The 18413-nt window shown below is 41.8% G+C and overlaps 1 protein-coding gene across 8 annotated transcripts; it reads left to right on the plus strand.

The window, feature by feature from the left end:
* The first annotated feature begins 40 nt into the window (after positions 1-40).
* Positions 41-18063, plus strand: CCDC28B (coiled-coil domain containing 28B). 8 transcript variants are annotated; one of them, XM_034413182.3, is made up of 8 exons: positions 46-506; positions 3716-3901; positions 9780-9949; positions 13566-13720; positions 14933-14955; positions 15268-15450; positions 16837-16969; positions 17578-18063. In XM_034413182.3, exons 2-6 carry the CDS (start codon positions 3744-3746, stop codon positions 15404-15406), a joined length of 645 nt encoding a protein of 214 aa, XP_034269073.1. In that variant the 5' UTR covers positions 46-506; positions 3716-3743; the 3' UTR covers positions 15407-15450; positions 16837-16969; positions 17578-18063. The 8 variants fall into 8 exon arrangements, with proteins under 8 accessions (XP_087732907.1, XP_034269073.1, XP_087732905.1 ...); XM_034413180.3 differs by lacking the exon at positions 46-506 and adding an exon at positions 916-1285; XM_034413181.3 differs by lacking the exon at positions 46-506 and adding an exon at positions 932-1920.
* Positions 18064-18413: the final 350 nt, after the last annotated feature.

The raw sequence follows: 18413 nt of genomic DNA on the forward strand, positions 1-18413 counted from the left end.
GCGTGGGAGGGGGCATGCGGGAGGGCTGCACGCGCATTGCATTTTGGGAGTGTGCGCACACGCGCATTGGTGCATGCATGCGTGCTTTGGCCACTCGGTCCGGAAAAGGTTAGCCATCACTGTGATAGAGGGTCCCCTGCTTGAGCTGAGGGTTGGACTAGAAGACCTTGAAGGTCCCTTCCAGCTCTACTCTGATTGATCTGATTGACTACCTATACCACAAACTAGCCCTTGGCAGAGCAGCTGTGAAGATCGTGTATGGATGCAAAATTTGATCTTGGAACATGCAGGAAAAATGCCTTTTTATGTTTTTGAACTTTTGTGATGGAGAAGATGACCAAGAGTAGCATGGATAGCCAAGAAAAGAAACAAAACACCACGGAGTTCTTATTTGAGCCACAAATGATCAGATTATCATACTTTGAACACTTTATGTGAAGATCTATCTTTCTTCCATTTTTAATGCTGAGAAAGAGGGAAGAAGGGAGAGGACAAGCATCAGCGTGGTATGTGTGTGCGTGCGTGTATGTGCCCGGGGGGGGGGGGGTTTACACCCAAAAGGCCGGGTCAACCTGGGGAAGGTCAGTCCATCCAGCTGGTCTTTTAGTAGTTGCCATTGAGCTGAGGGCATCCATTCTGCTCTTCCTATCGTTTCTACCCTTTTCTCCAAAGTTGTTTCATGTCTTCTCATTTATCAATTGTGCTCATCAATTGTGAAGATGAAGATAATGTGCTTATTTCCAAACTCAAATTTCTTGGGATTCAGAAGTAAAACTGATTACCAAGGAATAGCAGCATTCTTAATCACTGCCATTTGGCAATTTTGCCCTGGGGAGAAGATTTTAGGGAGAACCTCCTTGGGCGATAGGATTGCAGCAATCTCGGGGTCCTCTGATTAGAGGGTCTCCCATAATTCCGCAGGCGGGGCTTTGCCGATCGGGGAATCCGGGGAATCGACGGCTGCCCTCGGAAAGCTGCTGGGGCTGAGAAGGGGGCTCCGGGCCTGTGGCAGGCGGCGTCGGCCCCCCTTCAAAGCTTTCAGCCGCGGAGGGCGGAGCAGACGCGAGGCCCGGCGCCGGGTTCCCCCCGCTGAAGCTCCGGCATCCCGCGCGCTTGATCGGCAGCCTCGGGACTGGCTCTGGGCCTCTTCCTTCGAAAGCAAGCGGGACTCGGCGCTCGGAGGGGCCCGGGCGAAGGGCGTCGCTTCCAGCGGGAGCCAGCGCCTCCAGGGACTGCCAGGCTCGGCGCCGGAGAGCCGCGCGAGAGAGGCCGGGCGGCGGGAGAGGTTCCCTCTGTTATTTCGGGCGGTGGGAGACGGGGGGGGGCTTCCTCCTGCTGCGGAGCTCCGGCGGGCGGTGCCGTGGCCGAATCCCGGGGCGGAGGGCAGCAGGGAGGCCGGGCTGGCCTGGAGGGCTCTGGAGCCGAGGGCGCGCAGCGTGAACGCCTCGGAACCCCTTCGGCGGAGCGCGGAGCTCCCGTCGGCCGCCCGGGGAAGCAGCTGGGGCTGGGGAGTCCCGGCTGGCCGTGGATTCCTCCGGGCGCCTCCTTTGTCTGAGGAAAGCAAGAGAAGGGGGAACCAACTGGGAAGGCTCGGATGGGAAATGAGGCCGTGGAAGCGATTTTTAACCGTTGCTGGTTACTGTGAATCGGTCTTGCGCCCATCCTGAAAGGTTCCTCCCCCGGGCGGGCTGTCAGAGATGTGGCTTCCGAGGCTCTTTCCTCGGGCGGGCCTATTTTCCAATGAAACAGATCGAGACAGGAAGATCATTTTATTAAATTTGAACCTTCTGCCCAAAACCGATTCTTTCGTTCAAAGAGGGAACCCAAAGACCAGCTCTCGGTCCCTTTGATCAAAGAAAATGCAAGAGAAGAGTTGATTGAACAGAGCAAAAATAACCCCTCCTTTGCACTGTAAATCAGGTACATGGAGTTAAACATTGCATGTGACAACACATATGTCCATTTAAATGAGGTCTGACAAAAGTGTGGGTGTAAAATTTGTTAGGGTTAGTCAAATTAAAATACAAAATAACCATGTTAGTTAGCAAGTACAACAATACTACAAAGTCAATGTTGGTACTACAAAATCCATCCTTTGTAGCCCTCAGCCCAAAACATGAACCACTCTATCTAAATCACTGGTCACTGGTGAGAAAGAGCCCTTGCCTCAGATTTAGGTGCCTTGCTCCCCTGGAGAAATCATCATCTCGAAGGAGGTGGGCAGGGCTGTTTAATAAACAGCCCTGTTTATTAAATTAATTTAATTTAATAAAGAAGCTGTTTAATTTGCTGTGCAAACTCTCTCAGCCCTACATGCCCTTCCCCTAAAATTCCATAAAGGGAGGTGGCTGGAGTCAGTCTTTAAGCATCTTAAAGTCTTGCTTCAACAAGATAAGGCTGCATATAAATTTAATAAATCAATAAATAAGGCTCCCCGACTTCATTCCAAACTTTGCAAATGACACCAGACTCCCTGTTTCTTCCAAGATTTAACTGATGCTCCATGGCATTTAACCTGTTTCTGAGTACATGTTAAGCCATGGTTTTCACCAGTGTAGTTTACAGAATGAATCCCTATTAACTGGGTTTAAGGGATAAATTAAGTCATAAATTATGGGCTGTAAACTAAGAAGGCTGGTTTAATAATCCATGCATAAAACGAACACTTTGATTATGGTTAAGTTGGTAATAAAAAACCTCCAACTCCTTGAGATGCTTGTTTTCTGCACATGAGGAGCTAACAGGTCACAAAATAGTTGGCTATTTTCACATACCCTGCTCTGTTTCTGTCATCATTTTCTCAGTTTCTCTCTTACAAAAGGGTCAGGGGTTGTTTTTCCGCACCTGCCAGCTGGAGCTCAGGGGACCAGAGGGTTCTTTGTGTATGTGAATTATACCACTTCCTTTAATTGTATAAGTGCCTCCATATCCTGCTGTTTTCTTTAATCAGCATTAACATGAGTGGACTCTTTTTTTCAATTTTTTTCAAATTTTATTAAAGTTCGTTATACAATAAAAAGAAAAAAGAAACAAACACTCAGGAGCCTGAGTGGTGTAGGAGGCTAATGCCTCCTAAGGCAGCATTTAACATCCAGCTGCCTGCAATTACTGCGAGTTCAATTCTCCCCAGGCTCAAGGTTGACTCAGCCTTCCATCCTTTCTAAGGTGGGTAAATTGAGGCCCCGGTTTGTGGGGGCAATAAGCTGATTTTGTATAAATATACAAAAGTATGAAGGCTATTGCTTAACGCATTGTAAGCCGCCCTGAGTCTCCGGAGAAGGGCGGCATATAAATCAAATGAAAAAAAAAGGTAGAGAGATCAAAGAAGGAAAAAAAGAGGTGAAAAGAGAAAGACAAAAAGTAGTGACTTTTCCCAACTTTTTTCAGTGCAGTAACATAAAAAAAATTACATCTTCAATCTTTTTGTTTTACAATTACTATATATTTCAAACCATTTCTATAACAACAAAGTCATTCTACTTATCAAAACCTAAAATCAAAGTTTCAGTGTTTTCATTTTTGAACAAAAAGCCCAGAAGTGGTTGCCAGCGTGGACTTGCCTGTTTAGGCAACATTCCTAGTCCTCATTGTCCTTCTGTTCCAGGGCCTGTGAGGCTTTCCTCAAGTATGGAATTCAATGCAGGGCTTTCCAAAGTCATTGCTCGATGGTAACTTTTGCGTGGCCTCCTCCATTTTGCTTGCTCCTCTCTTACAGGTTGGGTGGCTGAGAGGGAGACCCCACGATGGAGGAGAGGAAGAAGAAGAGCCCCAAGGCTCACCTCAGCCAACCGGTGCCTGCAAGTGCACTGCGCAAGCTGCCTGGCCCGGCCAGTAAGAGTGCCTCTTTCTCGCTGGGGACACCACACCTCCCATCTCCGAGGCCAAGAGCCAAGTTTAAGAGGTCAGCATGAGGACGGGGAAGCCAAGTTTAAGAGCATGAGGACAGGGAAGTGCCCTCAGGAAGGCCTGAGGGCACTGAGCCAGGTGTTGGCATTCTGGCAGCACTTTCGGGAAGAGTTGGTAGAATCTGAGTCTCACATAGATGGGAGATTCGTTTATTTTCTGTCGCCGCTCCAGCTCATGTCAGAAGCTGTCTCAGAGTATCATAAAGCATTTGAACCAACCCCAGCAAATAAAAATGATAACAAAAGGCAACAGGGAAAAGCATTTGACTATTTAAAAAAAAATCAATAGTAAGAAACTGTATTAGAACTGTTTCAACCGGGGGGCAGCACGTGGTAGGAATCTGAGCTTGGAAAAGTAGCAGGGTCAGGGCTGGGATGAAACTTCAGAATTGGCAAAAACCGCTCAGAAGCCAATGAAACACTGCTCCAGTCTTGCCACTAAGAAAACTTCCTAGTCACGCTGATGAAGTCACCAGGAGACAACCTTGACTTGGGGGAGACTTTATTTATTAAAACACAGAGCTAGAGCCCTTCCTCACATAAGTGTTTGTGATACCCGAAGGGGCTCCGTTTGCATTTTAAACTGTTTTGTGTGTCGCACTTGAGTTCTTGGCTTAGTGATGGGGGATGCCAGCATAATCTACTCTGGATCTCTCTTTTTTTTAAAAGTTTTTTATTTTTTAGACAAACAAACATTTAATACATCAGTTTTCTCTTCCCTGTGACATCTCAGTGTTATCTTCCACAGTTCTTTCTTCATCTGTATAGTTGTCATTACTTCTATCTTGATCCTCGTCCACAATATCAATTCGTCACTAACATAATATTCTACTCATCACATATTTTTACATACTTATATAATTATTCATTTATATCTCTTCTCCAACCAATAATAAAAATCATCCCATATTTTAAAATATTCTGAGTCTTCTCTATCTTTAATCATCAAAGTTAATCTATTCATTTCTGCACAATCTAAAATTTTTTTTATTACTTCTTCTTCCAAAGGTATTTTCTCCGCTTTCCAATTTTGTGCATAAACAATCCTTGCAGCTGTTATTACATGTATTATCAAATAAACATTTTCCTTGCTAATTTTTTCAGGTAGGATACACAGTAGGAACAGCTCTGGTTTAAATTTGATACGTTAATGTATCATTTCCTCCAAGTCTCCAAGACTAACCAAGTCTTGAGTTTAATCCAATAGTTTTTAGCTTCCGGACATGTCCACCACATATGATAATATAATCCTGGTAATTGATGACATTTCCAACATTTAGCTGATTTTTCTTTAAACATTTTTGCTAATTTCTCTGGTGGCATATGCCATCTATAAAACATTTTATATTGATTTTCCTTATATGCAGTGGACATTGTTAATTTATAATTCCTTTCCCATAATTGTTGCCATTTTTCCAAATCAATTGAATATCCAAAGTTTCTTCCCCAAGCTATCATTGCTTCTTTTACTTGCTCCTCCTCTAATTCAATACTAAGCAAAAAGTTATCATTTTTTTAAATTAAATTATCGTCTGTTCCCATGAGTATCCTATCCAACTCAGTCTTTTCCATATAGAAACCATATAATTTAGCATCCTTTTCATATCTTGTTTGTATCTGCATATACATATACCAGTCTGTCTCAATCCCCTGTCCTTCTAGTTCCTGTTTCCCTTTCAATTCTCCCTCGTCAGTAAATCTTTATATCTAACAATATTGCCAAAATTAAAAACATTTGGGTGTATGAAAGCTTCCATAGACGATAACCATGTTGGTATAACCATGTTGGTATTTTCACATAGTATTAAGTAAGTATCTCTTACTTTCTCCCAAACCAATAACAATGCATTTCTTACATAGTGTCTATGAAAATATGTGTGTATCTTATTTCTACCATACCAAAAAAGCATGCCAGCCCAGTTGCAAGTCATAACCTTCCAATGTTAACAACCTTATATTTCTTAACTCCACCCATTCCTTCAACCATGTCAAAGTTGCTGCCTGGTAATATAGTTCCCAATTTGGTAACCCAAATCTACCTCTCTATCTTCTTTCTTGCATCATTCTTATGCTTATTCTTGTCTTTTTCCCTTGCCATATATATATTTCCTTATTATCTTATTGAGATATTGAAAATAAATCTTTTCAATTTTTATTGGCACAATCTGAAATAAAAATAATAATCTTGGTAGTATTGCATAGTACTACCAAGTATCTTTATCAGTGCAATTCGTCCCATGAATGATAGTTGAAAATTCTTCCATTTTTCCAGGTCTCTTTCAATTTGCTGTTTTAATTTATAATAATTATCTTCTTTTATTGTTACACATCTTGAAGTTAAATATACTCCAAGGTACTTAACTTTTTTCACTACTTGTATATTCGAATTTTCTTCCATCTCTCTTTTTTGTTTTTCTGTCATGTTTTTAGCCAACATTTTTGTTTTGTCTTTATTTATTTTCAAACCGGAGACTTTCCCATAATCTTCTATTTGCGCTAATAATTTAGGGCCTGTTATTTGCAGATCCTCTATAATAAATACCAAATCATCTGCAAAGGCCTGCAATTTATACTCTTCTTTTTAAACTTTTATCCCTTTTATCTCTTCATCTCGTCTAATATTTCTATTTAAAACTTCTAATGTCAAGATAAACAACAATGGCGAAAGAGGACATCCTTGTCTAGTACCTTTCATTATGCTGATCTTTTCTGTCATTTCCTCATTTATCATTATCTTAGCAAATTGTCTATCATATACTGTTTTTATAACATTTATAAATCTCTCCCCAAAATCCATTCTCTGTAATTGTTGTATCATGAACTGCCAACTCACATTATCAAAAGCTTTTTGGGCATCTAAAACATCAATGCCATCTGTTTTTCTGCATGGTTCTCATAATATTCCAAAGCGTTCAAAATCATCCTCATATTGTCTTTAATTTGTCTTTTTGGTAAAAATCCACTTTGGTCTGCATGTATATATTCATTTAGTAGATTTTTCAATCTGTGTGCCATCATTGACGCAAAAATCTTATAGTCTACATTAAACAACAAGATCGGTCTATAATTTTTTATCAATTGTAAATCCGTTTCTTTTTTAGGTATAAGTGTTACATATGCCTCCTTCCATGAATCTGGCATTTTTGCCTTTATTAATAAATCATTAAATAAGTCCAACATTATATTACTAATCACCTCTTGTAATGTTTTATATAACTCCGATGGTAAACCATCTGGTCCTGGTGTTTTCCCACTTTTTTGTCTTTTTATTGCTTCTGTTACTTCCATCATTCTTATTCTTTCTTCTAACATTCCTTTGTATTGTTCTGATATTTTAGTCAAATCTGATTTTTCCAAATAGTATCTCTTCCTCTGGAATCTTCTCTTGAGAGTAGAGTTGCTCATAATATTTTTGAGTTATTTTCTTTTTATCTTCAATTCTATATTGTAGCTTCCCTTCTCCATCTTGTAAACATTGTTTTCTTCTCCCTCTCTTTTCTTAACTTGTATGCTAGCATTTTCAAAAAAAATCTGTTTGGTTGCTCTCAATTTATTTGCTAATGCTTCTTGTTCATTCAAATTTATTTCATGTTTTTTCAATTCCATCGATTTCTTAATTTTTTCTTTAAGTTATCTTTCTGAAATTCTTTTTCCAATTTCTTATATTCCTCTTCCTTGTTTCTGCCATTTCTTTTTATTCTTTTTTCCCAAGTACATTATTGCTAGGCCTCTGATATATGCTTTCATTGTATCCCATAAATTTTGAAGTGATGTATCCTCTTTCTTGTTTATTTTAAAAAATACTTCCAATTCTTTTTCTGCAAAGTCCTGAAACTCTTTTTCATTTAAAATTGCTGCATTCAAAGTCTATCTTGTCTTTTTCTTTTGCCCTTTCCATATTATTGTAATTGGGCTGTGATCAGCCCATATATTGGAACCAATATTTACTTCTTGCACAGTCTCTGTATGTCCCGTTGACAACTATATCATATCTACCCTTGACCATGTTATATGTCTATTTGAATAGAAAGTGTATTGTCTCTCTTTCAAGTGAAAAACAAAAAAAGATGAGAGAAAAAAACCAAGATTTCCAACAACCTCTACTCTCCAAAAGTTTTTTTTTTTAAAAAACTCCTCTTGTCAAAATGTAATCAAAAATCCAAAAAAAATTGGGTTTGGTAAAAAGGAAAAAAGAAAGAAAAAAAAGAAGATAATAAAAACCAACAAGGAATAAAATAAATTTAAAAAGGTTTCTTCTGACTTTTCACGTCTTAATCCAAGGAAAAACTATTTTAAAATCCAATTCCATTAAATCCAGTGAATAAAATAAATAAAAGGAAAAAAAAAGAAAAAAAACACCTCTAAATATATAGAGAGAAAGAAAAAAAGAGGAGTGAGTCTAAAAGCTTTTTCCACCAGCAATTCTCAAAACAAAAAACTAGTCCATCCAGAAAATAAGAGATAATAAAAAAATTTGAAATCCAAAAAATCAGACAATCCAAAAACTCCAAAAAAAGAAGGAAATTCAAAGACAAGTTTCAGTCTAATCTTCACAGCTGTTCTATTATCTTCTAACCAAAATGTCAAGGTCAGTTCTCAGTTTCTTCAGAAATATGTCTTTTTTCTTTCTGCCACTAGATGGCGCTGCAAGTTAACTTTTAATATTGAATCACACTTTTGTCTCTTTACAGTTGTTACAAAGTTTCTTTCTTTGTAATCACTTTCTCTTATATCCCATTCATAAACTAAGTATCGTTCATTCAGTTCAGTCAAAGTCTTAGTATCCAATTCCTTTTTTAAGCCAATTTCAAATCTCCAAGTCTTTCCCCCCCCCCCTTCACTCAAAGTCTGATAAATTTCTAAAATTCCGGATGTGGATGCAGATACGCACCCACTCCCACTCCTCGCTCAGTCAATCTTTTCCACCCTATCAATCTTTCCCGATGGAGCAAGAAAAAAAAACAACTCAAAAATTAGTAAAAAAAGCTGTCTCTTTACTTCCTCTTTTGTTGCGGCCGTCCCAGCTTTTTAGCGACTTCTAGGTCGCTTTCCACCCTGTCTGATTTGAGGAGCTTCTTCCGGTCTTTCCAGGGAGATTGCGATCTCCCTGTGCTGACCGGTATGTGCTCCTCTTGTTTGTTGTCCCTACAGGACGACTTAGGTCACCGAGGACCCTCGCACAGCGGGGATATCAACGACCCCCTGGGAGGAACCAAGGAGTCTGTGGTATCGCCGCAATGTTAGCCATGCCTCTCCCTCTGGATCTCATTGAATGATCAGGGGTTAGAAAGCACATCCTGCAGTGATGGGTTTGAATCAAGGGTCTTTGATGATGCCCCTCAGCTCAGTTAAGATAGTTCTTTCACATCCTCCTAACATTTATACCACCACAATTCAGTAAAAGAAAACTCTTTAATGGGGCCAGTTGGGTCCAGCTGTATTCACACAGCATGCTTGGTGTGGTCGCCAAGTAGCTTCCTTTCTGAGTTTGCACAGTGCAGTGAACCCTAAGTCACAAAAAACTATTCAGAGCCTAGGCTTGTGTAAATGCAGGTATATATATAGTATGTTGAGGGACCACCACATTTATAGTGCAGAGTTGCAGGAGAGCGGACGGGAAGAAGAGACTCAGCCAGCACTTGAGAACAGATCCCATCAGCAGCTATTTAAAGGGCAGCCAAAATGCCACTCCTTGCAGATCACCTTTCAGCAATGCCAAAGCCTTTTCCGCAGGAGAGGAGAGCTGCTGTGCCAATCAGCTGACTGCTTGGCTGATCTTGGGGGAGAACCTGCTTTTCTCTTGAAGGCTGGCTGGCTGGCTGGCTTCCTGCCATTCTCACCCCAGATTTTATTTTTCCTTATTTTCTGTTGCAGAGCAAGCAAGGAGACATCACGAGTTCCTCAGCTTGGGGGCAATGCGGGGTCTGTGGTGAGCACCCCCCTGCAGCATTCGTTCCTGACTGACGTCTCTGATGTGTATGAGATGGAAGGGGGTCTCCTTAACCTGCTGAATGATTTCCATTCAGGGAAGCTGCAAGCTTTTGGTAATGTTTTTTTTTATATTAAGTTTTTTATTTTTTCCAATATAAACATACATGTTTCGTGGACAGTACATTGATTGAATCAGATCTTTTTTATACAATGTTAACAATAACAATACAAATAGTATGTAGAATTCTAATTTCCAATTTCAAACAATACTAGTCTCATTTCATATTCCTTTTACATTTTCCCTTTAATTGGTTTAAGCATAAATAATATTTCTTCGCACCCTGTGTTTATTATCCCTTAGTAAATGTTGTCATTCCATATTTTAAAAATCACTCATTATTCCAGCATAACATCAATATTCCAAATGTATAGGATTACAAATAACACCAATTATTAACAATATTCAATCCATCAATGGATTGGACATCTTAAAGTCCCCACCATTTCTAATCCTTAATATTTTAAATTCACAATATCTTTTAACACACTTAATATTAGTACTTCAGTTAAATTGTCTACTCTTAAATTACCATCTACTAACCTAAAACATTGGGGTTTTGGTGTTTTCCCATTTTATTAATAAATATCCTCATTATCTATCCATCTCTTAGTCTTTCTAAAATTCCATCGTTTATTGATTTTTTGGTCAGTCTTTTATCTCTCTCTTGGAATCTTATATCTCTTTTTAATTTTTTTGTGTCTACTAAACTTTCCCTTCTGGGTGCGTTTTGCCTCTTTCTGCTGCATTTTTTGTACACCCATCCACAAAACTTCCTTTTGTTTTTGTTTTAAAAAAGGGGTTTTTTTCTCTCTTCTCTCTGTACCCTTATAAATTATGATGTTATATATTTATCTTCTACTTATTAGTCTCTTCTCCCCTTTATTCCTAACTTCTTGCTTCTCATTTTTATTCTCCCCTTCCCCTGCTTTTTTTAGTTTCTTATCTACTTCTCAAATATCCGGTTCCTCTTTTCCCCCCAATTGTTGAGTAGCTTCTACATTCATTTCTGTATCTTTAAACAATTCCTTTGTCTTTGTCATTTCTTAAGAATTCACACAGACTCTTTAATATGCACAATATTTCTTCATACATCTCTAGATCCATTTTATAGTGATTTAATACAGTTTATAAAAAGTATATTTCTATTATTCCAATATCTCAATAGTTAAGAAACTTCTATTTAATCCCATAGTTATACTTCCAGAACCCCATATTTTATTTCATAATAGTTTACAGCCCAATCGTCCAAATTTTAAAGTCTTATTTCCTTCTGCTCTCTTTTCTTTTGACCTTTTCTTCTTTTGTCTCTTAGAATATTCTATTAAATAACATTAATAGTCCAAGTCCAAATTTGTCCAGGTTACTCCACTAAATTCCAATCCATAATCCAATGGTCAATTTTAGTAAGATTTAGTTATTTGCAAATTAGTTCCTTTTGTAACTCTTCAAAGGGAAAGAAAAAAAAACCCCACTATTGAATGTTCTTGAATTTTCCCAGGTGTCTTCTAACAACAGAGTCAAGGTCAGACTATTCACTAGATGTTGTTACTTCTGTTTTGTGTATCAGACTTTGTGTGTATTAGATTAGCTTTCATTAAACATATTGCGGCTATAGTGTTGTAGTACTTCTCTTTCTCCAGTAGATGGCTCTCTTATGCCCCATCCAACATAAGCAATCTGTCAAAAATAGCTAATTGTGGGATAAATCCAAGGGGTTTAGAAATTCAAATAAACAAAAATAATTTCTCCCTAAAGTCGCTTTCAGATTATTTGGGCTTTTTCCCACGCTATCTGTGTTTTATAGCTTCTCTTGGGCTATAGCTATAGTTGTATAGTTCTCTTGGGCTTTTTTTTTTGTCTTTTCATTTCCGGGTTTTTTGTTTTCCTCCGTGTGTCAATTCCTCATTATTTTAAGCTTAGGAGTTTTCTTTTCATAATCTTTTTGTTATTGCAAGTCATTAAAATGAAAGTTGGTAAATATCTCACCCAATTTCAATGTCTGTCCATACATTGCTCCTGCACAATCTTGGTTCCTGATTGTCCCGGCTTTGGCAGCTGTGCCTGCTGCCGTTCGGGGAGAGCTTGCTTCGGACTTAACGAGGAATTTGCCTCTCCTTCCTTCACCCTCCGTACAAGATGGCTGTGACCCCGAAGGGTCTCCTGGCAGCAGTTACCAGCTGGATTTTCACAGGGCTCAGCAGAGCCTGCTATTTTCCAGCTGTTCTTGCCAAGGTTGCAACTGGAAGTCCTACTTTTGGTAATGTCTTTGATGCTGGAATATCTCTAGACTGTGTTTTGCTGGAGAGAAAGAGAGGAGGCTGGTTTAAATCCAAAATTATCACTAATCTCTCTAGCTGGTCAAGAAAAGCTCTTAGCCATTTGTGAAATCAGAGATGAATTAAATGGATAATTAATTTGGGTTTCTCCCCCTCCTTAGTTCCTCCCCTACCGATTCTCTTGTCTCTCTTATGTTAAATCTTGCATCCGCTTGTCAGTCCCTGGCCACCGATGTCCCAAATCTTGGCCAGATGCATTTCTATCTCAAACGGCTCCATTGTTAACCCGTTTGTCTACATGGAAGAAGGTTGTCCTGTCTTTTTAATAATTCTCTTGCTGCAACAATTAATGTTCCTCAGACTTGATAGGGATAGAAAAATTGTCCCAGTATCAACTCTTGATTTTCTCCATAAGATGTGGCAGAGAAGCTTCCCTTAGCAACTTACATATGGATTATATATGGGCATGTATATAAGCTCCAATGTTGGAGGAGGGTGGGGGGGGAGAATCAAATTTCAGTTAAGTGCAAGGTTTATGTTCCTTTGATACTTTGGTTTTGTGCTTCTAAGGCTGCTTTTCGAAACCTTGGCAACCATGCTGGCGGGGGAATCCAGAGAGTTAAAGTACACACATCTTCAGACTGTCAAGGTTGAGAATCACTGTTCTAAGGATTCCAATAATAGATATAGTTCGTGATGCTTTTGATTTGGAAGAAATTGTGATGGACTGTTTAACACACAGTGCCTGGTCTGGAGGCGATCACTGAGTTGGGTAGGACTATGACACTGTTAGTGATAAATGCTGGCAGTTCCATTACCTTGCCCAAATAGAACCCGAGCCATAAAAGTAGATTAAAATGTCTTAATTATATACATAAGTAAGAAGAGGCACCTCACCCAAGCAAGGAGATGAGCAGCTTAGAAAAGTAGAAAATCACTTTATATACAGTTCAAACTTACTGGGTTCAGAACGAGTTCTTTCATTTGGTTAGCATCATTTGAGACATCTCTGATGCAGCACACATGCTCAGTACCTTTAGTATGTTGCATTAATATTCTATAGCATCCCATAATATCATTAGCATGATCTTGTTAATGCGTATCTTCATATTCAGGAAGTTTTTATATTATAATGAGGCATAAAGAAGATTGCAAGTAACTAAGTCAGGGTCCCCGACAGGTTTAAACCAGTTCTCTTCTCAGGCTGTACAGAGCTTTCTTTGTTCCCTCAAGGACTAGAAACATTAATCAAAGAGACTCCTAGTTTCTGGAAACATTTATCAATGCTGCTGCCGCCATTAATACCTTGGTAAGGCCAGGTCACCTTTTCTTTCTTTCTTCTCTCTTTGGCTCACCTTTGCTCTGCACCCCTGTCCTCGGCTGGGCCTGCAGGCAGAGAATGTTCTTTTGAGCAGCTGGAACACGTGCGGGAGATGCAGGAGAAACTTGCCCGCCTGCACTTCAGCCTGGATGTCTATGTGGAGGAACTTGTGGAAGATCAGAAGAAAACCGTGGCTGACAGGAATCTGGACCAGCTGCTGACCAATGTGAGTATCCCAAGCAACTGCCCTCTTCCCTTCTTCAAAGGACCCCTCCCTTTCCTGTCCTCCGAGGAAGATCCACCTGTGATGGAATATTGTGCGGAGGTGGATTCCCAGAGGGTGGATTCCCAGGATGAGGGGGTGCATTCCAGAGGAGGAAGAGGCAGTCCGGATATCCTGTGTGAGAGAAAGAGGATGAAGACAGCCCCTCCCTTCACAGAGCAAACGGTAGATGCCGATGGCTTGCCGAGTCCTCGGTCTGGCAAGATTCCATCCATAGAATCAATAAATAGAGTTCAATAAAGAACTCGGCTTGGCAGAATTGCCACATGCCGTTCTTGGTTTTGGACTTGACATCAATCTTGCCAGGCTTGGGAGTCTGCTATTGGCATCTACCATGTAATCTGAGAACTCTTAGGGAGGATCTGTCTTCCCCCTCTTTCTCTCACACAGGATACCTGGGCTGAGTTGCCTCTTCTACCTCCGGGATGCAACCCTGCCTCCTGGGGACCCACCTCCTCACTCCCTTCCATCACATCCCTAGACTGAAGTCGGCTTGGTATTTTGTCCTTTAGGAGGAATGCAACACATTAGAACATAAAGTTTGGTTCACTGTTGCATGGATCCAGCAGCTCAGGATGAAATGGTGGTGGTGGGAGGCACAGCAGGCAGGGGCTGGAAGGAGGAGACCCACCTCCTGCCCTGCCCATGTGAGAGGAATGCAATCTCCAATGAAATGAAGCTAAAGCACAGTTTGAATGGCTTTCTTTGAGGCAGAGCAGGAGGAGGCAGGGAGAGCCCAGAGACAATGCTGTGCGTTTGTGTCCTTGGCCAGAACAAGTGGGATGCGATGAGGCTGACTGGGTTCCCACAACACACTGAACGTGCCCCAGGTTAGTCTAGCCGAGGATGGGGGCTTAGACAGGCCCTGCAGAAGGGCCCTTCTCTAGGCCTCCGGAGATGGAGTGAAATGGGCACTGAGATGAGGTTGCATCTCCTCTCCAATTAATTCTGGTTATTCCAAACCCAGCCTGGCTACCACATATCTTTATCTTGTTTCATTGTTTAAATTAAGCTCTTGGAAGGATAGGTGGGTAGCTTCCCCAATGCCTGTCCCTGCGCCTGGTGTGACGGGATCTTGGACAAGGCTTCTGGGGTTGTGCTTCCTGCATATGTTCATAATGCCTTTTTTGCTTTTTTTTTCATTTGTTTTTGCAGCTGGAAGAACTCAGCAATTCCATGTATCCTTTTTGTAGGGCCCAATGTGGTTCTCCTGGCAAATTGATCCGGAGGTGGGAAAGGAAGAAGGATGTGAATGGGGTGCTGTTTCAGAGAACACGTTGGCCTATGGGGAGGCAGTGCCTGGGTGTCCATGGGGATGGCGATGTCTTGTGTATAGGACTTCATTGTGCTTTGTCCTGGACACCTAAGTCCAAGTGACAGCCAATCTCTTGCCTACAATAACTCTAATTAAGATAATATAATACAATATCTCTGCCATTGGATGACTTGAACAAAGTACAGGTAGTCCTTGACTTACCACCCTAATGGAGCCTGGAATTTCCATACGTCATGATGGTTATAACTCGAGACACCCACAGGACCGCCTTGATTTTGCAACATTTTTTGAAGCAGTTGCTAAGCAGAAGCAATTATGTTGTGGGCTGCGATAGGCAAGAACAGACAGCATAGAGACAACAGCATTTATTGACTCAACTGGAACTGCTGAACAACAGGCAAATTCCTGTAATTTATACTCTGGGCCCACAGGGCCTCAACCAATCATAATACTTGAAAAAGCCCACCCAAATATGAATGTTCTAAGTTTCCCTCCAAAACAGTTGAAGTTAACACTTAGGGTCATCTAAAGGTTATTTTCACTTTAACTTAACTAAAAGCTTAACACAACTATATGTATTCAATACATAACAGATGCTGTTTTTGTTAAGAGAACTCATTGTCCACAAACTGGTGTTTACTTCCGTTTTCCAGTAAAGAACATCATAAAGTTTGCAGGGTCACATGACCCTGCAAACTGCCATAAATAAATACAGGCTGGTTGCTGAGCATCCAACATGCAATCCTGTGACTGCACATAGGGACATGGCCATTGGAGCTCCGAATCTGGGTCGTAAGTACCTTTTTCAAGGCCCTTTGAACAGTTGCTATGCAACCAGCTCTAAATTGAGGACTACTTGTATTTTAAGTGAGCTCCTTTCTCCCATCAACAACCTGTGGACAAAAATGCTGATTTATCTTAGAATTTTGGTAACAAAAACATAGCAATACATGCTAAAATGGCCCTGGGTGGTTCATGTATGGTGTGAAACCACCCACACAATTGTTACAAGAGCCAACCTGGTTTAAGAGTGCTAAATTTTGCACCTTGCATAAATCCACATTCGGTCATGAAGCTCAGAGACTGATCCTGAGAACTGTCAGTATGCAAACATTCCATGAGCCACATCTATGTTGCTTGGTCCTCCCAAATCCAAGCCAGCAGTCTTAACCGATGTTTGTGCCCATCCTTCCAAGTACTGGTGTGGGTGTACACTTCCAGCTTCCTCAATGTTCATGTTACATCCTGCAGATTCAATAGAGAGCTGCAGTCTAAACTAAGTCAGCATGGCTGATGTTCATAATATTATGCTTCATAGGATGAACCAATGGCAGAGACGTCCCTGGGTAGATGGGGGTCAAAAAAGGCAAGATCAGCGTTTCTCAACTTTGGCAACTTTAAGATAGTGGACTTCAACTCCCAGAATTCCCCAGCCAGCAAGTCTGTTGAAGTGCACCCATCTTAAAAGTTACCAAGGTTAAGAAACATTAGTCAAGACAAGGACTGCAGCTGCACGATTGAAGCCTTGCCCTTTTGTTTACATGTATTTGCATCTGTAAAACAGGGTGGGACTTTGGTTGTGGCTGCCATCTTGGCTTTTTTCACCCCGAGATGCAATCTTGCATCAAAGTTAGCCAAGATTCCTTGCTGTTGGTCATTTGGACTGAGACTGATAGGAGCTGAAGTCCAAAACTTCAGGCAGCTGGTCTATCCAAGCTATAGAAGCCTGGAGAAATGGCTGCTCTCCGCCTCCTCCTACTCATTTCTTAACCCTTTACCTTAGACAAAAGCTTCACCTGGCTGAAAATCCTGATGTGGAAGAAGCTCCCAACGCCTAGAAGAGGCATCGGGAAGGGCCAGGCCAGCCCCCTTCTGACGAGGCCTCAAGAAAGATGTCCCACAAGGATGTCTGGCAGGTAACTATGTCTGAATTGTGCTGTAAAAAAGTTAGGGGCTGCTGGATGGAAAGAGGCAGAGGGACATAAGCAGCAGGACTGGAGATCGGCAGGAGGCAGAAAGCTCAAGGGAAAAGAGCCTATCCTGCATGGCTATCGAAAAATAAAAGAAGCAAGGAAGGCAAAGAAGAGGGACCGGCCAGGATGCTGATCCTCCACATTGGAGCCCCGAGTTGAGCTGAGAGACCCCCTTTTGTTCAGTTGTGGCAAGAGAAGGAGGCTTTTGGTTTCCTTCCCCTTGCAGTGTTGCTCCAGGTTCCATAACTGACAAACCTCTCAGGAAATTTGTGATGAGCAGCAGACACAATACCAATGGCAGCCCTGCATTCTCGCTCCTCCTGCACCTCTCATTTTAAATAGTTTTGTTTTTGTAATGCTGCATGAGTTTGATCTCCTGCATCCTATGCCTGCTCTGCACATGGCCTTAGTCTGAGAGCTGTATATTATTCTTTCAAAGAACACAATTACTGTATTAGGGGTGGGACAATTGCTTTGGGGGGAGTTTGGAAAAAGCCCCCATTATTCTTGATGATACTTTTATGTTCCTCCTTTTTCACTTGGATCTATAGCTGTGGGGAACAGATGAATTCCAACAGCATCAAACGTGAAGGCAACTGGGGAACATTTGTGCTGAGATGATTCTTGAGAACACGATCTATCCCTGCAACCCCCACCCCCCTCCAAACCCCCCGGCTGGGGACGTGCAGAAGAAGGAGCAGGCTGAGCTGCTTGGTTTGCTTGTCGCAGGCTGTCAAGTCAGAAAAGCCTCTTCAGCCGGGAGCCACCGCAGAACCAGATGGAGAGACCTTCCGCTCAGCAGTGGGGAAGCAGGGAATTCCATCCCAGAAACTATTTGGATCTTCTATTAGCCTGTTTCCAGAAGGCTTTGTCTGTTGCTGGAATTGGGGACGGTTTATTCCTTCGTAACCGATTTCTAGGGAGAAGAGGCCTGCCTTGAGTTCACTCCTAATTGCGGACTCTGAGCCATCAATGTGGTGCCGAGAGCGCTTAAGCCAGGAGTCTTGGTCATAAAAGAGAAACACATTTGAAATCGCTCTCTCTGTTTTTGGTTACTTTTATTGAGGGGGGGGGTTGCTGCTCATTCTGGGGTCTTCCTGTGGGACGGGTGGGGAACTAGGGCCCCTTTATGACTTGTGGGCTTCCAACTCCCAGAGCTTCCAAGGCGGCTCTGCTGGGGCGCGGATTCTGGCGGTCGGAGTCCGCAAGTGAAAAGGGCCCCTAGTTCCCCACCCGACGCAGGGTAAAGCTTTAGGAGCGGCGTTTGATCGGCTCCCTGTCTCCATGGCTGGGAACGTCGGCGGGGGTCGGGTGGGGAACGGACGCGAGGGGGCGCTGGAGCGTGGCTGGCGGGGGGATTCTGGCAGTCGAAGCCCCCCCCCACACG

The sequence above is a fragment of the Pantherophis guttatus genome, chromosome 10, assembly GCF_059756535.1.
Source record: "Pantherophis guttatus breed Tessera chromosome 10, ASM5975653v1, whole genome shotgun sequence".
In the NCBI taxonomy this organism is placed as follows: Eukaryota; Metazoa; Chordata; class Lepidosauria; order Squamata; family Colubridae; genus Pantherophis; species Pantherophis guttatus.